Consider the following 26198-nt stretch of genomic DNA (forward strand, 5'->3'; position numbering starts at 1 on the left):
CGAGGCTTCTTGGGCCAATTCTTGAGGGTGACAAAGGGATTTGATTTGGTTGGGTGGTTAGTGTATATCCTTTTATATTGGAGGAATTGGGACATGGTTGTAAATGAGTGGCTCGGTTATGTATTTTATGAATGAACCTCTAGATTTTTCCTTTCTGTTTTCGTTTTGGTTATATGATGTAAGTAGTTCAACTTACGGTTTAAAAAATTCACATGATGTGGTGGCAGTGGGCAAGTTGCAGGCATCCTCTCTTTCTACCTTCATTTCCTAGGTGAACTTTGGAACCCCTTTTGAATCAGAAGTGTCAGCTCCCTTTTCATTTAAATATACTCAAGTAAAAAGTTGAGTGTTGAATTGTCTAAGTGATTTAGAGGGGAAAAAAATGAATAGCAAAAAGAATCCCAATAGAAGACAGTGAAGGAAGTAAATTGAAATTTGACATGAAACAATTATTTTGGGAGTTTATGGAACAGATTGACAAGGCCAAGTCTAAAAAGAAATTTGTAAAATAATCCAGAAGCATCATATGAAGCCTGAAGTTTTTGTTTTCTTGTTTTAATTATTTGTTTTCTATGTAGCTTAGAAATTTTAATTTAATTAGTATTTTACTATTTAAGAAATCTTAATGCTAGATTGATTCTATTAATTAGGTAAGTTTTAATGAAGAATTCTTTGCTATAAAATATTTTAGAACTAATATAAATATAGATGTCTAGTTTATTTTATAGAAAAAAACTTATTATTCAAATTTAATTCAATAGCAGAGAATTTTCTCTAGATTTCTCTATAGTTAGGAATGTAACCTTATGAGAACTCTAGTTTTATCTTCTATATACGCCGTGTCAAGTGGTATTAGAGCGGGTAAACATTTGGATCAATGGAAAACCGTGAAGAGAATTGTGGAGCATTTGGTGACAACCATCTTCATGATGATGATCAGGGGATGCAGGCTACTTGGGATCAGTTAGATTGCCATTAATTAGGGATAGCAACTTTAGAGGGGCGAATACAAACTGAGTTTGGTGACATCAATGCAAGATTTGATGACCTTACAACCATACTTGAGGTACTAGGGTTGTGCACAAACATGAACTGGGGAAGAAGAGAGGCATGTGCCATGGATGAAGCCCGCGACCAACCTATCCTTGAACTAATTTGTGCAAATCCTCTTGGCCAATATGACTGAGTATTTGTCTGATAAAGAAGATGTATTTAGGCTAATGGGAGGCACATATAGGAATCAAAAGGAGAGGAACGTGCTTGGAGACGTACCTCGGGGCTGACCTTACCTTAAACCTATTTCCAAAATTCCATCTAAACAACCTTTTAGATATGTGAAGGGTTTTGGTGAAGATGAACTTAATGGAAGCCATGAGACCTTGTTAGATGAAGACAAACAACCACAACTCAAAAGACAAAAACTGATCAACATAATTAAATGTTAATACGAGCAAGAATCTTTTGATAACGAGGATGTTTTAGGCGAACTAGATGGAGATGATGAAGGAAATTTATATGATGATGAAGATCTTGCAAACAAGAACATGAAGAATTTCTTACCAGTCTTTTAGAGATATTATGAAAGATTATTTTAGTGTTTCTTTAAATACAATGATTGAAGTATTGGATATAGATGATGATGAACTCAAGCTTTAAAGTAGAAAAATATGGGAAGAAACTACAAATGAACTTCATAGGAACAAAAAATAGAATATCATATATGAATTTTTTCTTATTATACATGCATTATAAGTTAAATTTTGAAGCTCAATGGTCAAAGACATAGTACTTTGTTAATAAGTTAGCTATAATATTATATTCAAAGTATTTGTTCCTTTAGGGTGGAATAGTTTAGTTTTTGACAGAAAACTTGAGGACAAGTTTTTCTCAAGTGAGGGAAACTGGCGTAGAACAATTATCCCAGAAGTTTATGGACCAAATTGACAAGGTCAAGTCTAAAAAGAAATCTGTACAGAAACTTGGAACCATCTGAAATGAAGCTTAAAGTTATTGTTTTCTTGTTTTAATTATTGTCCTAGTTAATTTTAAATTTTAATTATTTTTTTCCTACTTAGCTTATTACTTTTAATTTAATTAATATTTTACTAGTTAGAAATTCTAATACTAGATCGATTCTATTAATTAGGTAAGTGTCAATTAAGAATCATTTCCTATAAAGGATTTTAGAACTAGTATAAATAGAGAAGTTTAGTTTATTTTATGAAAAAAAAAGTCTATTATTCAGATTTAATAAAAATACCATAGAATTTTCTTTAGATTTCTCTATAGTTAGCTCTATACACTGTAAAATTTGATGTATAGATCATAGCATGAAAATTATGGATTTCATATCAACTAACTAACAACTGTCGATATACAAACCTTAGCTGTCAGGTACTTTTTTGTAATTTTAACTCTGGGTCTATCATATTTCTTGTTGCAGCTTTTCTCATCAAATTTTCTCTGTTGCTCAACTTCTCCCCAACTCTCTCAAGAATTGAACTTTTTTTTTGTGTGTGTGTGTGTATGAGAGTGAGAGAGAGAGAGTTGACTGTCAAGGCTTTAGATCAGCTAATCTTGTCAGTTTTAGTTCATCATGGATGAAGGACCTGATGGCTTGATAGTGAATGAAATCGGAAAGGAATACCGACATGGTTTTACTTTGGTTCAAAGATAGCCATTGAATATTGGTCTGAGCTTGCTTGCTTGGTGTTTCATGAACAAAAAGTTTTGTTTTTTGGTTTTGCTTTGTGGATCAACAGATGTTATAGATGATTCTGTCAATGGCACATTTCTCGTCTACTTCCATGCGTTTCTTCCCCTCTAATTCAGACTTCCTATCTTGCACTTCTTTAGGAATATTCCAATGACAGGGAAGCACAAGAACTTGCTGTTTTCTGTTCCTATTTTCAATTCCTTTCACTTCTCCCTCGGACCTAGTATTAGATTCTGGACCTTGGAGGGGTATAGTTTCCTATGGCTGTTTCTTTTCTCATTTTGAGAGGCCCTCACCTTGTACGTGTTTCCTCCTGGTTGAAGCTGAGTTTCCATCTCAGATTCAGGCTTTTGTCTGGAGTAGTTTCCTCAGCAAAATTAACACTAATGATTTAATGCAGATAAGAAGGCTCAACATCTCTTTCTCCTGATATATTTGTTATGGTGGTGGGGAGACTCTGAACCACCTTTTCTTCTGTGTAAGTTCTACGAGATATGCTAGGTAGTCCCTTTGTGGTTTGTGGGAGACTGGGCAGTTTCAGGCTCAATGGATGACATTGCCTTCTGAATTCCTGAAAGGCTTTTCATTGACAGTAAGGTTCTTTGCAATCATGCTATTTGTCTATGGGCTATGGTATATGGAAGGAGTGGAATGCTAATTTTGGAGCTACTCTTGCATGCTTTTGCCTTCAATATGCTCCTGTTCACCAGGCCTTTAAGGCAGTCTCTTGAGCTGATATCCAAGGAGACTGGAAACTCTAATTACAAGCTTCTTCCTCTTCCTAATCATATTTAAGATAAGGCATCCTCGATAATCTATATTCAGCTCTGAAATTTTAGACTTTTATGTTACGTTAGCTGGGAAGTTACTTCCATTGACTAGGCTGAGAGGCTGTATTGATTTTGCTACTCTAGAGCCTGTTGATTTTTTTCCTCAGGAATTCGGGGTTTGAGAAAATGTTGCAGATCTTTCTCATGAATGTTAATCCAATCTTAAACATCTATTCAACAGCATCACTTGCAAGTTGCCATTTATTTTTGAAATTTAATTTCACAAAATCTTGCACCCTCAGAGTTGGATTTTAAGTTGGTGATGTTTCTTATTGAGAACTGGAAGTTAGAAATCATAAGAAAGAACGGGCATTTGCTTCTTGAGGTGGATCATTTTGCTTGTAAATAATCCTTGTATATCTTCACCTGGGATGACATTCTGAAAGCTCCCTTGTCTCTTGTAAATAGATGGCACAGGTTTCTTTTAGCTAAACTGGCAGTGCCAGCATTCTAGACATTATTTTAGGTGGTTTTCTGGCAACCTTGGTAACACATTTCAAAATGATTCACATGGAATAGCAACTGGAGATAAAAGAAGGAAAGAGAGGGTTGATCCTGTGTCTGCTGTGTGTCCTTTTCTTCTTAATTTTGTGTTTGGAATTCTCATACTGCCTCATAGGTTTTGGACCCCCCTGGCTTTCTGCAGTTGATGAAGGGGATGAGTCCACTGAGCATGAGCATGTTTGTGATGTATATTATGCAGTCAGATTTATCATTAAATTTCAAGGGCTGTTCACTGTTAGAATTGAATGATGACTGCAAATTGCAAATTGTACTGTTTCAGGTTTAAGCAAACAATTAAGCTGAATCTGCTCATTCATTACATCTCATTATGGGGAATAAAGTTCAAACTATATGTGGGAGAAAACTTCTGCAAAATTTGAGGTAAATATTTGATGTGGACTCTCAAAACCAAAACGATGCTCGTAATTTTGTATTTTTTAGATAGGAATAGTTTTTCCTCTTGGTATCTTTAAAAAGTAAAGGTGTCCAACAAAATGCTTCAATTTTTTTGAAGAAATACTTATTAGCTTACAAACAGTTAATTCCATATGTGAATATCCTTATGACCCGTCTTACGTGCTGTATCATCATCACAATGTGAACAGTTGCTCATTTTGAGAATTCAATTTACTTTTTGTTGCAACCATTTATTTTAGTGAATTTTTTTTCACTGAGATTGTCTGATATGAATTTTTTCTATACTTGCTTGCTATCTGACTCCTACCACCAGTTATGAATGTAGATGTTATTATTACCTAGGACAACTGATGAATTGCCGTGATTTACCTCCTGACGGGATGGCTTAGCTAATTCCTTTTACAGAAATCCTCTCCTTACAATAGGAACCTTGGACACGTATCAGGTCGTTTTCATAGGGTAATCTTGGAAGAGTAACGTGAATCTGCTTTTCTTGTTATGCAGTACGGAAGAAAATGCGTCTTTTTATATATATATATATATATATATATATTTGAGCGTTATACTCTTTTGCTGATTATTAACTGTTAATACATGCAAGGTGTTTGATTGTTAGGGATTGATTAAAAAAAAAAAGGAAAAAGAAATGAAAAATAACGTCCAGATGGCTGATGTAGCTTGATTATTTGTTAGCTGGTGAGAGGCACAATTGGTGGTAAAATTAATTTTGTGATATAAAAAGTGGTACATAAAGTTGATTTCAAAATACTTTTACAATTGCCTGAAAGGATAAATCTAAATAGCATATTGATGGAGAAGTAGAATTCTTGGAGATACAGTAACTAGCAAGTATCTCCCTGTGGAAGCCTTGGGACATTGTCAGGATGCCTGGTATGTTGTATGAGCTAGTGTGCCAAAAAACGAGAACCAAACCAAGACTATTATACAGTATTAGGTTGCCATATGATGTAGGGGTAGTAGGCTACTAGAGTTGGTGGCAAAAGCATCCAAGCAAACTTGTGGCCGCCTGGTGAGTATGATGCAATTGCATTATGTGATGGATGTATGTGGTAGAGAGAGATTCTGGAACAGCATGTGCGTGTGGAAAATCTGAATTTGATGCTCAACAGTAAGAAAGTATATGGAGAGTCGAGATGCTGATCTTAGCTCCAAGACCCCTCCCTCGTTATATTTGTTGTTGTGGTTAAACTTCCTGCCTTCTGTCCTTTGTCCTCTTTCTTGGGCTTTGATATGCGGAGTTGGAAAATCTCCAGGAACAAGTACAGTAACCAGCTAAAGAAATGGCGAGAACCTAATTTTACCTGAAAGAATATGGAATAATATAAATATTGAAAAGAGGAATACGGTGGCAGGTAACTGTCAAACTTGTCTGGGTTGGTTGCGATGATGCTTTGCCCAAGCAGGTACTGGGTTCTATATTTCTGATGGGCAAGGAGACAGTCTCTTCGGCAATACAGAGATATGAATCCAAAAAAATGGATTGTGACGATAAGGCCGAAGGAATTCTAAATTAATTCTGAATGGTTTTATTATAATGTTGAATGGTAATGTTCTGGTAGTACTCAAAATTCTCTCTTTAATTTGAGGTCCGCTTTATGATGCGCCACACCACAATGCCTAAGGAAACGGTTGACAGTTCTTTGAGGGCTCGTTTGGGCAGCTTCATGGGCTGTACGAAAATTAGAGCTATGCCTACCATACGAGACTGATCCTGATGGAAGGAAAATCAACTGAACAGGCCTGATATTGCAGCTGACCTCTCCCACTAGCTACGCAAACACGATATAGTGAACACAAAGAAAGGAAAGAATGGCTTGAATGAAAGGAACCTCAACTTTAGCAGGGAAGAGGAAACATTGTCCCACTCAATAACTGTTCTGACAAGGGGTATTAAAGGGATTGTCATCTTCTATTTAAGATAAATCAATGACAAAAGGTATTGATGCTCTATTATCAAATCCATTTTTTTTTCTAATACACAAGGGTGGATTTAATTGTTCTCACCAAAGTAAACAGAATAAATTAGGGGTACAATTATATGTATTAACAGTTCTTGGTAACATAAACTAACAAAAACGTATTATCTTATTTGATTTTTCTTTTCCTGTCACATCTCTCTCTATTTACCTTCAAGAGCTACTCAGCAGACAAAATGTTGGGTCATCAACGAGTTAATTGAATATGATATCGGATGCTAAACTAATCAAGTGCCGTTTTGTTTTTCCTACCCGTTATTGGTTTTGGCAATCCATCAAAGATTGGTCTCGTTATGGCTGCAGCGGATAAGGCCTGTAAATCTGGCTTCAAATGCCACTTTGATGTTGGCCACATGGAAGAACTAATGCTGTCATGATCATTCAGACTAGTTGCGCTTGATGACTTCCTTACTACGAGAAATCCATCAGTCAAATCTCCTGGACCCGTTTGAGCAGAGGTCAAACCACCTGCATCAACATCTGTTGTGGTCCGATTTCCCGCTTTAGGTCTCAGAGCCAAGCCCTTTCCAGTGATTGTCGAGAAAGCAGGCCCGGTGCTTTCCTCTCGAATCAGCAAGTCAGTGTAAATGGAAGTGAAATCAGCTTCTGATTTCTGACGCCTTCTCACCAGTTTCTCAGACTCGCCTTCCTTCACTTCATCAAGGTATAATTTGTCAACCAGTCCATTTTTCTCATCAAGGAACCCATTAGCCAAGCTTTTAGTTTTCCGATGGAGGTTCAGAGGCGGATGGGAAGCCGGTGATGGTTTAAGACACGGACCACCTTCCAGATGATGAGAATGTCCGTTCCTGTAGACTGCCATCTCAAAACCTTCAGGCATCTTCTTTTCATCTTTTGGTTTAAGCCCATAGTAACCTTGTAAAGAGCTCATAGCTGGAGAAACCTTCCACCGTGAAGACTTAGTCTTCAAAGATTGAAATGAATCAAAGAGATCGGACTGCAGACCACGTGGCGGGGTCCGTTCATAACTGTTCTGTCTGCAAAAAAGTTCAGGTGTCATAATTTGTAGACTTTAGGCTTAACTTGGGGCTGTGATCCACCCCAAAAGATTCTCAATGTTAACACATAGTTTTCAGCAAATCAAATGGAACACTGAATGCTATCAGGTTTCATCTGTAAGTGCATTTTCCGCTCAAATTAAAAGCCATCTAGAAAGACCAACTACATCACTTGACTTCATCAAACTAATCTGGAATAGGCTAGGATTCTTACCAGTATTTCAATCAGTTTTAGAAAATTTTCTAGCGCTTGTGTGGTGTTGATACTAAATCAATGTTTGATGATGAGATGATATCCATTTTGTCAAATAGGTTTTGTTCTCATAACCCAAAAAACATCAGACTTCATGACAAATATATGAAATGTGAAATCTCATGAAAGTAAGGGATAAAAGTGTCATATATGTCAGATGAAGGTATATGAATTTTAAGGATTCAAAATAATGATGATACATGGATGATGCAAATAGTAAAACTGCGAGTGACACCCAGCAAAACAGCTTAACTGAAAGGGGAGAAACCTGGCAGAGCTTTTGGGAACAAGGCTGCAAAGGTGATCCCAATGATACTACATCCCCTGTTCAATAATTTTGACTTAAGCTAATTATTTTTACTATACTTGCCAAGACTAAATATTTGTAATTTATCTAATGAATTATAGTCACGGGAGGCAAATCATTTTATCCATCAAAATAGGATTACCAGGATAGAACAAAAGAGAACACAAATCTTATTCAGTTTTCCATGAAACCAAGAGGAAATGACACCACCAGACCACATTGCATCCTCTCTTTCTCATGTGAATCTCACATGCATCCACCAACCCCCCCCCTGATATGATTTGAATCCAATTCAATCAGAACAGATTTGAAATCTGCAATTCAAGTATTTCATTATCTCACTATTGAACTGGATTTAATTCGAAGATACAGCAGGGAGTAGCGAAAAGATCTGGAAATGCTCCCCAGATCACCCACCATCCCTTTTTCCATCTTTTCCCACTGGTTACTGCAGCACAGAACACACCTAGATCCTAGCCTGGCGCTGCAGATTCTTCCCAGTGACACTTACTGCGAGAAACCTAACAAGTAGAGCCACATCTTTCAAGACAAGTTCCTTTAAATGCCACAACTGCCACAAGAATAAAAACTCTTGCATCTATCCTACCGCCCAAAATGTACGCTATTGTATCACCATCAGCAATACCACGTCACCTTTTTTGCTAATGTAAGTTGTCAAATTCTAGATTCTTACTTCATATCCTCTTGAGCATGTATACTTCGAAAGCCCACATGAATAGTGGCCAATCTATATATGAAGGCCTGTGCACAGTCATAGTTTCATCCAAGCAAGGTCCTTGGAGGGTAATCTGAAAAGGCAATATTTTAATGAAGTGGTCTGACTCTCAAGAATTAAACCTGCCTAAGACCTTCAGTTGTGCTTTGCAAACTATGTGGCACTAAAATTTTACCAACGCGTCATATGAAGTTCAAAGGAATCTCTAGGCTGGTTGGTTAGGACTGCAATGGGGTGAGCTTTCTGGTTGTACTAACCAGTATAAGGATCACTTTCTACACTTTTAAATACCTTGTTTTAGCAATTTGGAGAGTCATGCTAGTGTAATAGGAAAAGAAGGTTCAAATGAAGGTAAGTTGAGAAATAAGAGCCCACATGTTTTTTGCACAAATAATGATGGGGAAATTCAAATGAACCAGAAATGGAAATTTAGAACAGACAGGTTCAAAAGGAACAAATACATACCCTGGAACATCAGAACCATTCGATAAGAAAGATGAGGGTTGATGCCTTCCAGGAAGTGGAATCTGGAGTGACTTGAGTGCAAACATTTGAAGATCCGTAACCAAGCTATTCATCTTTTTTATGTCAGCTACCTAAATAATTAGTAACAAACAAGCCAAAACAATATTAACTTCGTTGCCATCTAGTTAAAAGTTCTCTGAAGGCAAAAAACAAATGTAGTAATACACTGTTGTGAAATCGCGAGCAACATTTTAACAGCCAAAAACACACACACACATATAGATAACCCGAAAACGGCAACACAAAAGAAACTTAATTCCAAACATAATCGATTGGTCAGTGAAGGTAAGTTTTGGCAGTAATGAAACTGATTATTCTGCAATTCTAAACAAACCAAACTGATTATCCCGCAGCTACCTCCCCTCCTCCCTTCTTTTTTTCTTTTTTTGTAATGAAAAATATTTAATTAAACCTTGATATTAACAGGGGAAAAAATCACATTTTGAACAGAACCCAGATAAAAATAAAAATAACCCATTGATGTATAAAGGAAAAAACCAATCAATTAAGTAAAAAAAAAAACCTCAACGCCGTATTTAATAGCAACGCCGGCAAGTGTATCCAGCTTCGAAACCGGATGTTCAATGAATCCAACGCCACTATTTGAAGAGGTAGAAGCAGACAACATCGCCGTTGCTGTTGTGGTTGATGATGGCGACGGCATTGTTATCCGATTCTTCCCTTTACCATTACTTCTGCTATTACAATTACTAAAGAGATCAAAAACTTGATGATCTATCTCATCCTCGTGATTAGAAAACTGACCGTACTTGAGAGTCTGATTCTGATTAATGTGATGGTGAAGGCGATGACTGCCGCCGTTACTTTCCATCTGCATCTTCATCATATCCCAAAAAAAAAAATCAGATCAGATTGGTTGACAGTTTGATTGATCGAGTCGAGGATGATTGAATTGAACTCAGATGAGAAACATTAAAGAATACTTAGACAGAGACAGAGAGATAGAGATAGAGAAGAAAGGGATGCGTGTGAGATTCGCGTGAAGGAGGAGGGTGTGATTGTGATGTGCTGTTGATTTCTCTTTTTCTCTGTAACTCCAGCGGTTTTCCAGGGAGAACGGAACAGTTATAGTTAGCTAGGATTCCTAATTCTTGGACTGGAGCTCCATCCAAATACAGACCTCTTCTTTCTTTTAAGGATATAAAATTAATTTAAGCATGGGAAAAATTACTCTGCCCCCTCCTCACATTTAATATTTTAAAATTATATTAGGTCAATACAGTATTTAATTTTGATGAAAAAAATAAAAATACTCTTCTATATAGCATGACCCAAACGACAAATCAATTCATCATGCTGTCCATTGATTTCGATTTTCTTCTCTCCCTCTCCACAAATATAAATTAAACACAAATCAAAACAAAATCTTCTCTTTGTAGGAGATCAAATATCAAATTTTATCTACCTACATTGCAGTGAGACCATGATACTGACTTTATGTTATACACCGATATACTTTTCATTTGCAAACAAGTTTTCAATATTGACTTTTCAAATTCAAGATTATACAGGCAATAGAGGCTTTTTTTATGATGTTTTTACATTTAAAGATGTTATCTTTGCATGATGATGAAGAAAAATTTTATATGTATATTGATGCATTCAAGAAAGATAATTTTTTATATTTTTAAATATAAACAATGAATTATTTCTATTTACATATATTGTGATGTAAATAAAAAATAATGATACTTGAAGATGATTTCTATATACTCTATATGGTTCAATCAAATCTAAAATTAATCAGAAGTTAGTATATATAATGTTTAATAGACAAGAGAAACGATGAATTTTATATTTGTTAATAATTTTATGTGTTTAATATTTTTTTATAAAGTCCACCTAAAAGTACTACAAATTGATACAATACATATATACTATGTAAAGACATATTTATGTTAGTTTATAGAAGAGTTTTAAGTTCTGGAATGCATCTAAATCCTATACATATCTCAACCATTACAACCACATAAATAAGATTGGTGATCTCAATAATGGAGCTTTGAATTGGTGAAAGAAATCTCTTTTAAGACGTGGACATAACATTTGTGTAACATAGAAGTGAAAGTTGAAAATAAAACAAATAATTTGACTGAGTTATTTAACAATTGAATAGACAAATATTGAATTATCACTAAAGAAGATTAGGTTGGAGCTCTTATCTAGATTCCATGATAGGTTTGTTATAATTGTATATTGAGAGACAAAAACTATTCTTTTTACGAGAAACATGCTTGATAAAGCTATGAAAAAGTCATGAAATATGAGAATGATTCCACCAAGTGCTAATGAATACCAAGTATTCAAAGGATAGATTAGACTTTTTATTAATTTATAAAAAAAAAAAAAAACATTAATTGTATTCCATGTAGACATGACATTTCTTGTATGCATCACAAAAGAGTGAGGTAATGCACCCATTATCAGAGGTTAATCTTGATCCACATATAAAAAAGATAACTATTTTATCTCCATCCTTAAATAATATGTGTGGGTTAAGCAAAAGATAATAAAATAAGAGAACAATTAGAAAAGTAACCTAGGACCTTAAGGAAAAGGTCTTCGACAATTAGATTTAATGTCTATAAGCTATTTGGCCATAACTTGATAACTTGCAAAAGAGCTAGTGTTAAATAAATTAATGTTTAATCTAGTGTAAATATAAAGACTAGAAGTGATCAGTGGTGGAAGAGCTAGCACAAATTATGGTAGGAATAACGATGGTGGAAAGTTAATGTTTAGTCTAGTGTAAATATAAAGACTAGAAGTGAGGAAGAAGCTAAATTATGGTAGGAATAACGATGGTGGAAAAGATGGCAAAAATAGCACAAGTCATGGTAGAAATGGCCCTAATGGTTCTAGAAGTGGCATCACTAATGGTGCAACATAGATGATTCTATAAAATATACTTCACTTTTAATTTTAAATCTAACAATATTGATATTTGTTAATAACTACTCAAATACTTGCATAATAAGTTTGATAAGGTTTGTACATCCCCTCAACCTTTAACCTAAACAAGTTGTATTCAATGAAGGTTAAAGTTGGTTTTGTTGATGACTTTTTGTTAGAGATGTTAGGAGATTCTCTTGAGTTTTTTTTTTTTTTAAAGCTATTTTTTTTAATTTTATCATTTATATCATTAGTGATTAAGCTTTGCTTTTTTTCTTTATTTTTTTTTATGAATTTTTAAACTGTGTATTTCTTATCATTTCCTTCTTTTTTTTATCTATATATTACCTTTTTTTTCCTCAATTGTGTTTATGGCTTGAGTCATACTTTTTTTAGAAAATTTTTAAAAATACCTCCGTCATAAAATTACAAATATTTTTTAATTTTACACTCTTTTTTTCAAATTTAGCCTCCATTCATCATATTGCTATTTGTTTGTTTAATATCATTTTTTAGATTTTTTTACATTTTCATCCTCAATGGTTTTTTTAATCAAATTTGATCCCCATATCTTTAATTTATATATTTTTTCATGATTTTATCATTCAAAATTAAATTGGTTACAAATTAAGTTTTTTTATTCAACCCGGATTTAGGATTTTACGAGTTTGAGTTTTAGAAATTAAACCAAATTTATAATATTTTCTCGGGGTTGCTTAGTTTTTTTAAAAAAACACTAATGTTTTTTTTTTGTTTTTTTAGAGTTTTGCTTTGTTTTTATTTTCGATTTAACTTATTTAGGGTTAATCTCGAATTCATAACCAAGATCGCTGGTACCAAAGGTTAACACATGTTGACTTTAGTTTTCTTTTTTAAATTTATTTATTTTAATTTTATTATTCAACATTTGATGGATTTATAATTGATCTTAATATTTTTTTATTTTTTTATTTTTATTTCATTTGATGCATTTACAATTTATTTTAATATTTTTTATTTTTTTATTTTTATTTCTATAAAATTATCTCAATTCTATTATCATTGTAATGAAATTTGTGAGTCAACATAATTTAAATGAGTTTTTTTATGTTACTTTGTATTTTTTTTCTTAAACATTAGATTTTTATATTTGGAAAGAGATTATGCCAGATTTTTTAAATTTTTTTTTGTTATCATTTGTTATAATTTTTATTTATATGATTTAAATTATTAATTGGTGTAATGGCTTAGATATCAGGTTTTTTTAATATTTTTATTATGTGAAAAAAATAACCATAAATCTAAGATCTAGTTGAATACTATATTGTCTTTTAGTTTAATTTTTTGATGACAACCGACAAAGGCGTGTTTTTAGAACGCGTGCTTTGACTTAGCTTTGACCAGCACATAGAAAAAGATTTGCTGTGGTTTAGTTTAGGAAGTGGAATGGTGTTCCTTTTTTATATAAAACTAAATCCAATGTGACAAATGATTTCAACTGATTGATATTACTTCTAAATTATTTGATATTTCATCTATTTAAATTGACATTATTTTCATAATTTTGAAAATTGAAAACAATATATTAAAATTCTATCAAACTTACAGGAATAATTAATTTTGAACATTAATTATGAAATGGCTTAAATAATTTATATGATCAATTGGAATCCACAGAAGATTCTAAAGGCCGAGATTCATATATATTTGTTAAATCCCATACCTTTTAATAATATTTCGATTATTTTTTATATTAAGCTTAAATCTATTTTCAATCAATTGTTTTTTTAAACTATATATATATATATATATATATTCTTTTATATTTGAATTTTAGTAAAAAAATAAATACTTAATTATCATATGATTATAGATATAGCGGCAAAAATAGCCCCGTCAATAATTACCACTATGATTTTTAAAAAATATATATAAAAAAGATTATGTCTTTTAGATACATGTTAATAAACGGTACTTTTTCATTGTTTCACGTTTTATTATATTAAAGGTTAGTAATGTTGAAAATTTTGCTACAAAACGTAGGAGTATAAATTTGACATCAAGTTAAAACTGGGATTTATTTACTTTTGAGATTATAACTTTATTAAAATTTAAATTTTAATATAAGCTTTTTAATATAGAATATCAACATGATTTAAATAAATTATAAATTGATAAAAAAATTAATCTCAAACAATCATTACTTGATATGTTTTAATGAAATTCAAAACACTTTAAAAACTATATCCAACATTGAGAAGTTTTACTTATGGCTTTCGGCTTTTTTAGCTAGCAGGTGAAGAGTTAATACCCACCTAAGGCATGTAAGCTTTAAAGGGAGGAGGTCCTGGGAAATGCAGGTTTTAGGTTTAAACTCGTATGCACACGTGAACTCAACTCAGGTTATACTTGTTGGATTTAAATTTATTATAAAATAATTTTTTAAATTAAAAAAAATAAATTTACCAACCTATAAGGGCTTTTGGATTTGAGTTTATAATTCTATAGCTTATAAATAATTATTTTTTCAACCCATGTTTTATCTAGTTAAACCCATTAATCTTATAACCTAAACAGTTTTTTATCTAAAAAAATCAGATTTATGGCCAAAATGTTCTTGTTTAATTTATGATTTATGATGGTTAATAAAAATTCATAACAGTGAGAATTAATTATAGTCATTACTAGAATGAAATTTTTATATTTTTATCTTTCAAAATCCACTATAAAAAGAGAGTAAATAAAAGGTTTAGAACAATTTTTTTCAAGATTTTACAATTCTTCCTCGTATATTTTTTAGTGTTTTTCTTTTCATTGTAAGCTTTGGTTTTTCTTTCAAATACAGAGCTTACATTCATTTTGTTGAAAAATAATTGAGTCAATTAGCTTTAATTCATAGAATGTATCTAAATAAATTGAATGTATCTAAATAAATTGTTGTTTTGAAATTTTAGTAGACTCATTGAAAACATCTCAATTGGATCAAATGAGGAGTAATGAAATCTTAAGAATAAATATTTTATCCTTGACAATAATAAAAATTTTATTATTTTAAAATGTTTCAACAAGTAAGTATCATTATGTTTTTAATATTTTTTGGATTGCAATCTTATAATCTTAAGGCTTTATTCTTACATGTATTTTATCCTTTTTGTTGTTGTTATAATCTTATCATATGCTTTTATAAATGTTAAACATATTTTAAAATTAATCTTTAAGAAATTATTTGGAGTTTATACATGTTTTGCAAACTTTTTGGTATGATTAAACATATTATTTTGACATAATGCATGTTTAATATGATGTCTTTAAAATAAATAAAGTATTGAATTTTCATCTTGCATAGTTTAAATGTTTCTTGTTTATTAAGTTTCTTTATTTCAAGTTTGATTTTATATTACTTGCTTATTATGGAATCAAAATAATTATTTATAAATATTATTAACTATTTTTCTATATAGATTATATCATATATTTTACTCAAGATTTAGTTATCTCAAATAATAATGATTCGATAAGTACTATTTCGATAGTGAGAATTCCATCATCACTTTTTTTTATGCATGATAAGAAACCTTAAAAGTTCAATGGATTGAACTTTAACAGCTAGTAGTAAAAGATCTTATTTTATATTACTACTTTAAACTCAACAAAGTTTTTAACTTAAGAAATGACAAACTTATTAGATAATAAATATGCTCTCATTACTATGACAATTGTAGATATTTAGAATAACAACGATTTAATGTGCAAGAAGTATATTTTAAATGAGTTGGACAATACACTTTATGATGTGTATAGTTAAATCAAGAATACAAAGACACTATGATAAGCTTTGGACAAGAAATATAAAGCTAAAGATATCAGTACAAAAATATTCATAGTCCATAAATTTTTAAATTTTTAAATAATTGATTTAAGAATTGTTATGAGTTATATTAAAGAGTTTTAACTCATTTACATGAAATACAAATGAATCCTTTTAAATGGTTGCACTCATTTTAAAAAACCATCATCTTGGAAAGGATTTAAGAACTACCTTAAACATAAATAAAAATATATGATAGTTGAGATCTTATTTTAAAGTTAAGGATAAAAGATGACAACAAGTTTTTCAAAAAAATATTAAAATCTTTCAGTACCTCAAAAGCAAACATTATAAAGTCAATGATAAAGTTCCACAATAAAAATCAAAAGAAGTAGCTTACTATAAAAAGAAAAGGAATTGTCAAAAATCCAATGGTAAATGTTTTATTAGCAACAAGATTAGGAACCTCGCTAAGGCCAATAAGAAAATCCTAAGAAAAGGATTGTTAAAATTAATATCACCAAGGTTTATTACATCACATACAAAGTTAACTAAACATTTATTAAAAAAGTTTGTGTATAATTCATCAAGAAAAATGGTCATAAAACCTTTAAAAATCCAAGAGTATAATCTTGATAAGCATACTTAGATAATTGAAAACCCCAAAACCTGATTGGCATGTCTTGATGAAATCCAAAATCATGTACGAAAAGGAACAACTTTTTTCTTGAGGCTTATTTAGTGGGAAGGTGAAGAGTTAATATTCGGTTCAAAAAGCACCCAAGTGTTTAGAATGGAGAACTCCTAAGCAAAATGGATTGTGATCTTAAACTAATACATGTATGTGTTGAACCAACTTGAGCCTTGGGTTAGGTCTAGGTTGAGGTTTTTTATAAAATAATTTTTGGGTCATAAAATTTTTTTTTTTACCAACCTATATAATTCTAGGCTTGGATTAAGTTTATAATTCTTTGTCCCATGAATAATTATTTTTGTCAACCCATGTTTTACTTTGTCCAATCATAAATGTTAGAACCTAAATAATTATTTTTTTTATAACTCATCTTAAAAAAATCATATTTATAACCAAAACACTTAAGTTTAATTCAGGATTTGTGGTGGTTAATAAAAGTTGATAATAGTGGAAATTAGTTTTGCTCGTTACTAGAATTAATTAATTTTTTTTTTATCTTTCTAACTTCTAAAATCTAATATAAAAAGAGAGTGAAGGAAGAATTTGAAATAATATATATATTTTTAATTTTATATACTCTTTTTCACCTCACTTGTACTGTTTTTCTTCTCATGTTAAGCTTTGATTTTCTTCCAAATCTAAAGCTTATATTACATTCTTTTTTTTTTTTAAAGGTTCATACACCTAATTTAATAGTGCATTTAAATAAGGTAATGTTGTTGCAATTTAAGGTAATGTTGTTGGAATTTTAAGAGACTTATTGCAAATATTTTAATTTCATAAAATGAGGAGTAATAAAAACTTAAAGATAAAATATCTATTTTTGATAATAAAAAACTTTATTATTTTAAAATGCTTCACAGCAAGTATTTTTTTTATTATTAACATCAATATTTTATATTATTAACGTGCATGCTAAGAATTTGTTTTAAAACCAACCTTTTTTTATATATAAATCATAGACACACTCTTAAACGCAATAACGTGGGGGGGGGGGGGGTACATGTAGGTTAAGAAACGCAAATGGTAAAATTTAAATCAGGGATGTTATCTCTCCCTAATTAATTTCTTATCACTTGCCTAATGCTGCTTCAGGTAGTGACTCACTTCCTGTTTTGAAATCAATTATAAATTTGAATATATACTCATCAGTATGCATACTAGATTCTATTATTATATTTGTCATAATATATATAAATTTATCTTGAACAGCTAATTAATTAGAATAGTTTCTGTTTATTAAATAAAACAATTCATATTCATTAGTTTAATCAATTCTAATATCTATTGGATTAAAACCGAATCTTTTTACCATCTTTCATTATAATTATAATTTTTTTTTAGATTAACATGGGTGTCCGGGTCAGCTTGAGCATACCATGACTAATCTCACGGGCCTTGAAGTTAACGACCATGTAAGCCTCCAGTGGCCATCATATGAGCAACCAAGGACTCGAACCTGAGATCACAGAGGGAGCAAACTCCTTGATCCCAAGTCCTTACCACTTGGTCATCTAGGTGGTATAATTTTATTTTAAAATCACGAGAAAAGGAGGTTTATGCCTACAATTATTCTTGAGCTTCTAAAGGTTTTTAGATTAATATATTATATAGATGCATGCCAAAGAGAGTCTAGTAACTTGTATTTTATTCCTACTGTCCACTAACATGCCATTTTCTATTAGGCTTTGAAATGAAGTTTGTCAATCCACACAAAAAGTCCATCATTATACGTATACCAAGACTCGGTGTATTTTTATATTCACTGAAAAAAGAGCAAGACATCCATGCCGATGACAAGATCTATGAGATATATTACACTCTTCAAAGCGGTGGGTGATCCCATCTTTAAACTAGTACCGAGGCATGCAACCTGCAAGTGAAGAAAAGGAATGAAGAATCATAAATGATGGCCAATGAAGATGGCTGTGAGTGCTAGTAAATTTGACAAAAGAATGAAGATGCTAGATGCTGCATATTAACCAGTTTTCAATGCGATAGCTGCTCTGGTAGTATGGCATTTTCAAGTTATTCTGACCTATGCGTGTATAGACACGAGTTCCTAGGTTAGCATAGAGCGGTCATTGTTCTTGTCATAATAGCCTCTCTAATTCTTTCATCCCACCAAGTGAATTTATCTTGTTGAATCCTTGCTTGCCTCCCTCTGTGTTTCAAAATTGCAACCTGTTTCTTTTCAGAAGCCAAGGCTGTAGGCATGGCGTGAGAAGTCTTTCTAGCAATTAAGTTTTTGCCAAACATGTTCATTCTTAGCATAGAGGTTCCATGACGACGAGAAAAGACTTGATTGCAATGATCAATAGGATTTCATTTCTAAACAAAATTAACTAGATAAAATGAAACACACACATGGTTGATCATACATGTTGCCAATAGCTAAAGTTCTTCGATAAATAATTTTGGGAGAATCTCCCGCTAATTTGAGAGTATGGTCGCTCCGTTTCCCATCACAATCAATGGATCATAATGTCTAAAGTTATTGGGAGAACATGGGAATTAGGTAGTGGTCCAACTGCTCGTGAAGTCAATTCCTGAGTAGGTTATTTGTTAACTACAAGGCTATTTTCATCAACAATTTCATAAAAGTCTTGATAGATGTCAACTAATCGATGTATATTTTTTATTATTCACTATCCCTAGCTACTAGATAATCTTAAGATGTGCATGCTAGGGATTGTGATGAGTTATAGAATGCAATATGATGAGAAATAAGGTTGATATGTTAAATAATTAGTTGATTTTTTAGTTTAGATAATCTAATTTATAACTAAGATGTCTAGTGACTTAACATGAAAAATACAAGAGGTTGGTAATTGTGGTGATCAATAACTATTGTAGTAGCATATGGTTCCGATAAGCCAAGTAAAAAGTAACTAATATCTATAAAAAATCTCTTTTAATGGATCTCTTTTAATGAATGTAAAGATTCTCTGAAGGTAAAGTTAATAAATTTATAAAGAGAAAAAATGTAATAATATTGTAGAGAGATAAACTCTTAAAAGATGTATGTTAAAAATATTAAAAATGAAAAGATTGTAAACTTTTAGCTTCAAGGATTCATAGTGTATTTATAATCTATAAATCTTGTCTTTTTATTAAAAAAAAGGCTAAAATATAATTTCACCCTAATAATATTTTGAGTTGTATTATACTCAAAATAATATATATAATATTAGTGAAAAACATTAAAGTACCTGCATGAAATCTTAAAAAAATTCTCTAACAAAATTCTCTAACGAGTGTTGAATTTAAACAAAATATTTGAGGCCATTAAAAATAAAAAATGAATCCAGAAACGTTGGGCACAAAATATACACTGATCCCGAGCATATTGAACTCGGGACGTGCATAACAGCCCAAGAGGATGCATGCCCAGCACCTCTAATGGGCACCACACCCAACCAAGTGTTGGTGGTGGGGTGCATGCCCAACAGTTGGTGTGTTGAGCATAGGCCTAACATTAGGCATACTTCCAGATGGCTGCACACCATCCCAACATACCATGCTAGAGCTTCTGTTTTTTTTTTTTATCCAACTGTATATTTAATTTAGACTGGAAAGCCCAAGTCTATTTTTAACCTATTTTTAGGGATTTTTTGGGTAGATATAGGTTGTTTTCTATCCATTTTATTTGTATCAAATCCGAACTAGATAAGAATAGCAACAAGGGTGAGCTCCTTGACACTTGACAGTCCTTTCGGATCGGAAATATCGAGGAAGATCGAATACGCTAGCGCAGATTGAAGCTTTCGTTCAGTGAGAGAAATTTCTGTGAAGAAAACCCTAAATTTTCCACGTAAAATTCACAGGGTATCATACATGGTAGCTAAATTGTCTTTTAATAACCAGTGCATCATCACTAAAATCTTGGAATCATTTTTTTTCTTTATGAGAGAGTACATTAATCAGAGACAAGAATTACCAAACTTCAAATATACAGTTTTTAATGATTTTTGATGGATGGTAACAAAACATGTGATTCCTACATGTCATTTAACCAATTTAATGGATAGCTGTTCATGCTTCAAGTATTGGAATCCACAAAAACAAATAAAAAAGGGTCTCATGGAGGTGTCGATCAAAACACAGATTATAGTTCAAAGGGTTTTTTTTGCTGGATTAGCCTGATTTATTTTGAAATGATAAAAATAACAGTAAGATCCTAGAGAATAGAGCAGGCAGAAAGAAGGGGAACACACAACTCGGTTTCTTTCACCAATTTGGTGCCTTTTTTTTTTATTTTCCCTTTAGGGTGTTCAAAACGGGGACAAAGGCCCCACGCCTTGAATCATGACAGCTGAGAGTGAGACTTTGTGTTTATTGTTTATTATAGCTATTAAACTTGATTAAACCCGGTTAAAATATCATATTTCATATCACATGGATTAATTTGAATTAACCTGAAAAAATAAAAATAAAAATTATATTTAAAATTTTAATATTCCACATTAAAAACTTTTGAAATAATATATATCTATATAGTTTTTATGTAGCTTTAGTGGTTGAAGTTTTAAAAAAATTGATTTTTAAAAATCACCTTTTATCATGGCATGTATGATTTAAATAGATGTATGGTTAAAATTATAGTTAAAAATACTTCTTAAAAAATAATAAGTTATAAACATTTATTTAAAAATGTGATTAAAGTTGATGATACATGTTAAATTACCATAGAGTAGAACTAATTTATGTATTAATTTACATTGTATTTAAACATGCATTTAGATAAGATAAATTAAAAAGAAGGAAACTTATTTTTTCTTGTATTTAAATATATATTATCACAAGATGTGATTGATTTAGAAAGATTGAGATATATTTTTTGGACCATTGTATTACAATTCTTTAAATTTTAAAATGTTAATCTCAAATTTCAGCTAAATAGTTGTAAGATTTGTTAAATATATAAAGCTTTTGTCTTTTGTCCAAGGCTTGGAATTCTTAAAAATATTTTTCAATTTAAAATGCATCAAAATGAATCTTGAACCTTGCTATTGAATGCCAAGCACCCGCATGTACTGAGAACTGATTGGAAGTGAACAAATGAGGCTCATTTTATTCACTCATACTTGATCTCAGCAGACCACTAAAATCAAACTTTGAGAAAGATCAAAGGCATTACAAAATAAAATAGGGAGAAAGGGAAAATGGAGACAGTAATTGTGTGCCATCTAAGAACACTTACCTAGCGACATTTGTTCAGCTGTTTTCCTTCTTTTTTCCGATATATCCAAAATCATTAGGTGGCCATATCTAGAAACAAAATGAAAGAAAAAGAAAACCATGAAATTTAGTGCAAGGAGATAAGCCTTTATGAAAAATGACTGCCCAGCAGTTGCAAAAGGAACAAAAAACCATAGCTGTCAGCTCCGAATAGGAGTATACTTGGTCCATTTCCTATCACAATCAGTGGATCATAATATGTAAAATAGTGGTAAAGCACGTGAATCGGTGATCCAGCTGCTCATGAAGGCAACCTGAGCTTTGATAATCATTCCATTCACACCACTTCGTTATTGCAACTAGTTAAGGATGAATTTATCTTAATCCAGAGTTCACCCTGATGATTTCACTAGATATCAAGTACTGCATACTGTTTACATCACAATGCCTATTGCCTAGGGCGGACTGCTTGAGAAGGTCAGGCTAGAAAACGATAAATTCAACCATGGTTTGATATAATGCATTTTTCTCCACAGTTCAACACCATTTAAGTCATAATAAAACCTAAATTTCTTTGTGAAGATTACTGAGACGGTCTAGGAATGACTTGTTGTCATGCAGCATATAGGCTGTAACCAATGTCACATCATGCTTAGCAAAAACTGAACTACCCTGTATCTCCTGCTTGGGCTGCCATGTCAATCACTCTTGGGAGTAGATGGTGCTTCACCTTAGATGGCTTTCCTTATTCCATGTCGGTCAGGAAAACAAATTTAGAAGTTTCTACCAACAATAACAACATCGGTTCATATTACTTACAGAATATTTCCTCAAGTTCCCAGGTCATGATTAACTAACCTGCATTATTATAGAAATTTTCCACATAATACATTGTGCATTAGGGTAACATCCAGGATCATTTTCAGTCTACCTTTATGCCTTGGAAAACAAAGATAAAGGGTCACTTTTCGGACCTTCTAGGTCTTAAATCAGCCTTTACCCAAGGGTTTTTTTGTGTTTTTTGGTTCATTGTCTTCACCCTAGCCCTCATAATTTATTGAATAGCATTGAACTAAAAAAACACAAAATCTCGATTGCACTTAACTGACACAAGAAAGCTCAATGGTAATTGGCAACTCATGCCAGCTAGGTCAAAGAAGTTATTTGGACATGGTTTGAACATTAATGCCGATAACTCACACATTCCTCATAGGAAAACAAAAACAAACATGCACTATAAAGATTAACAAATCTCAAAATTCAACAAAAGCACGCTAAGGAAGAAAATAGGCTTACCTTCCAAAGCATTTTCCCTCGAAGAAGGCCATAAGGAACTGCTCCAAAGTTTCTTGAATCCTTGCTGTTGTATATGTTATCTCCCTCTACCCAAATATGCCCCTTAGGAACCTAATCAAAGAGAACGAACATTTTTCATTTTGTAACTAACAATCAACAATCCCTAAAACAATAAATTGCAATAATCCACAAATCCAGCAAAGCAAAAACATCAGTATTGACTAACCAAACCACACTCTCCAAAACCCATTAACCAAACATCAAAAATCAACCAAAAAAAAAAAAACCAGCAGCAGCTGCAGCAGAACCACTGAAAACCCATTAACAAAAATAAATCATACTAAGCTTTAACAACAGAAGGCAAATTCTATAAATACCCAACAAAAGAAACAACACATACCACAATAGTCTCAGTTCTATCACTGTTTTTGGGTTCAACAACGTAAGTAACAGAATCACCCTCAACACCCATAACTCTTTTAGTCATAATTTTTCTTGGCTCCACAGGTGATTTTAAAATAACAATATCTCCAGCCCCCACTTTGCCAAGCTTGTGTGAAAACCTCTCAGCCAATGCCCAATCACCAGTAAGATTAAAGGTAGGGAGCATACTTGGTCCATAGAGCTGAAAGACACCAAATCAATGTTTAGATTCTAAAAAGAAACAAATAAAAATCACTACTTTATGCTTATTTATACTTACAGAAGCAACAGTGAAGACATGGGTGTTGGTGACATGTAGAAAGCATAGAGTTTTGGCTACCAAGAACATCTTGCTGAATGCTTCTTTGGCAATAATGGTCAATTCCTTCAGATTTCTGAGACTCATTTCTGTTTTCTCTTTGTAGAGATTGCTCCTTTTGATTTGAGACTTGAGAGTTAGGGGGGGAGAAAGTCTGGTGCTTTATCTGTACATGGGTATACTTTTACAATGAAAGAAAGAGGGGAAGACCGAGATTTCTCTTGGGACTGTTGGGCTGAGGGCTTGAACAGAGTAGAAGTTTAAAATAGTGATGAGGGGCCAGCTTAGGTATGTAGATCGGAGGAGGCAACTCAAGTGAGAGTATCTCTGTTGGATCAAGTGTTTGTCAGTCACTCACACCATGTTTGTGTAATGTGTATCTTTTGTTTAGAATAAAATTACGGGGTGAGCTTTCGGTTATGTTATGCTTTATATAAATTTAAAAATACAATTTATTTAACAAATAATGATTTCTTAATGTTATGTTGCTCTTTTGTGTTGATGCTAATTTACTAAAAATATGATGTTTTTATGTTTTAAAAATATTTATTTTTTATGTAAATTTTTTGTTTATTTATTTTTCTTTGAATTTATATTGTTTTGATATTTTTAGATTATTTTAATATACTAATATTAAATATAAATTTTAAAAAATAATAAAAAGTATTATTATAATACATTTCTGAATAAAAATTATTTTAAAAAATAATTATTACTAGATTTTCAAATACATAATAACTTTCTATTCATTGGATGAGTGCGTGGGTCTTTTAGTTAATAATTCATATGAGAGAAGAGTACTGATTTAGTCAAATTAGGTTAAAAAACTTGGTTCAGTCTTCTCTACTTCCAAAATCTCTTGAGTTTGGAACAGTCAGTGGAAATCTACAGGCTTTAAGAGCCAGAGTGTCCTCTTGACCATGGGGGACCAATTGATGCTTCTGTTGCATAGCAGATAGTTAATTCTCTGGAGGTCATCAACTCTCGTATTTATCATTGAAGCTTTATATATCTAACTGCAACTTATAAATGAATTTAAACCTAAGTTTTGCAAGGAATGAGAAAATAAGAACTTGTAGATTATCTTTTGTAACTTTATCCTGTTGTTAGAATTTCCTGAATATTCTGTAATGAGTTTGATATATTTCAGAATCTCCACGTAAACTGGACATGACCTAATGCATGCTAATTACTGCCTTCGTGTAGACTTTATACTTTGAAGCCACATTTGTAATGAAATGTAGCAGCAATTCGCGTATAATAGTTGCATGGAAAAATACATGCATTGTTAAAACTTTGTTCCTCTCTTTACGGCATCAAGTACTTTACGGATACAAAATTGCAGCATCGTTGAGAAACCTGCGCACAGACGAATTCAGGAATTGGATTCAGCGATTCGGAAAGCATTTCTTCTAGATTTTTGCATACCATCAAATCTGAGGAAATCTACTCGATTTTACACTCAATAAAACTGATAAGAGTAGATGGAAACTTGACAGGAAAGGGACAATCCTTTCAGTTACCATGAGAAAGCAATGTCTTTATCCAAGATACCAAGCAAGACCCCATCATTTCCCAGCACAAATCCTTTCGTGTCATCAATAAACCTGAAGAAAAACGATTATCGGTATGAATAGTTTGTGACTGTCTCTTGAGTTCAAAGTTAAACAGGTAAAAGCATTACTCAGTAAAGATTTGCAGCAATATTGTCAGCTGCTTTGTCATGGGTCCATGTCTTGCCACCATTGGTAGTTCATAAGAGAATCCCGCTGCCCCCTGCTGCCCAAGCCTCTTCTGCGCAAAGAAACCATTTACAGTATGAAATATAAAAACTTGGAAAGGAGAAGGAAATGCCCATATAAAAGCTTGGCAGCTTATTCACAAGAAGACATCGTCAGAATTCCATGGAGGCGGCACTTTCACTGCCCTTAGCTGTTAAATTAATTATGATACTGATTTATCATCTTTTGCATCTGTTACTTGATGTTTTCTCCTTCTCCAAGGAAGATCTAACTTAAACAAGCGATGGGCTAGTCAACCAATAGATCAAAGATGCCACGTTGGCAGTAGCCTGGTGGCTTGATAGTTTCATTTCAGTAATTCAAACACGCACATTCAACTTTTATGGTAAAATCTAGAACTTCAATTCCCCTGAGCTCAGAAATGATGATATTTTAGACCTCCAGTCGATCATTACAGAATTCTGCACTTAAACAGATACCTTGTATGCTTGTGGTTCTTATTGTCGGATATTTATAGCATGTATTGAAGCCAATACTTT

At 32.2% G+C, this 26198-nt stretch overlaps 2 protein-coding genes across 6 annotated transcripts; both read right to left on the minus strand.

Annotated features, from left to right (window-relative positions):
* Positions 1-6415: 6415 nt before the first annotated feature.
* On the minus strand, positions 6416-10489 carry LOC105123952 (uncharacterized). Of its 2 annotated transcripts, XM_011023746.1 has the most exons (4): positions 10075-10489; positions 9828-9999; positions 9245-9375; positions 6416-7462 (listed from the first exon to the last, which is right to left on the minus strand). In XM_011023746.1, exons 1-4 carry the CDS (start codon positions 10149-10151, stop codon positions 6688-6690), a joined length of 1155 nt encoding a protein of 384 aa, XP_011022048.1. In that variant the 5' UTR covers positions 10152-10489; the 3' UTR covers positions 6416-6687. The 2 variants fall into 2 exon arrangements, with proteins under 2 accessions (XP_011022048.1, XP_011022047.1); XM_011023745.1 differs by having other exon boundaries at positions 9828-10488.
* Positions 10490-18428: 7939 nt separating this feature from the next.
* On the minus strand, positions 18429-24298 carry LOC105123953 (mitochondrial inner membrane protease subunit 1-like). Of its 4 annotated transcripts, none has more exons than XM_011023750.1 (5): positions 23879-24296; positions 23576-23800; positions 23176-23286; positions 21902-21969; positions 18429-18571 (listed from the first exon to the last, which is right to left on the minus strand). In XM_011023750.1, exons 1-4 carry the CDS (start codon positions 24002-24004, stop codon positions 21916-21918), a joined length of 516 nt encoding a protein of 171 aa, XP_011022052.1. In that variant the 5' UTR covers positions 24005-24296; the 3' UTR covers positions 18429-18571; positions 21902-21915. The 4 variants fall into 4 exon arrangements, with proteins under 4 accessions (XP_011022052.1, XP_011022050.1, XP_011022051.1 ...); XM_011023748.1 differs by lacking the exon at positions 18429-18571 and adding an exon at positions 21648-21725; XM_011023749.1 differs by lacking the exon at positions 18429-18571 and having other exon boundaries at positions 21749-21969; positions 23879-24295.
* Positions 24299-26198: the final 1900 nt, after the last annotated feature.

Source organism: Populus euphratica, unplaced genomic scaffold (genome assembly GCF_000495115.2).
Source record: "Populus euphratica unplaced genomic scaffold, PopEup_1.0 scaffold12.1, whole genome shotgun sequence".
Taxonomy (NCBI): Eukaryota; Viridiplantae; Streptophyta; class Magnoliopsida; order Malpighiales; family Salicaceae; genus Populus; species Populus euphratica.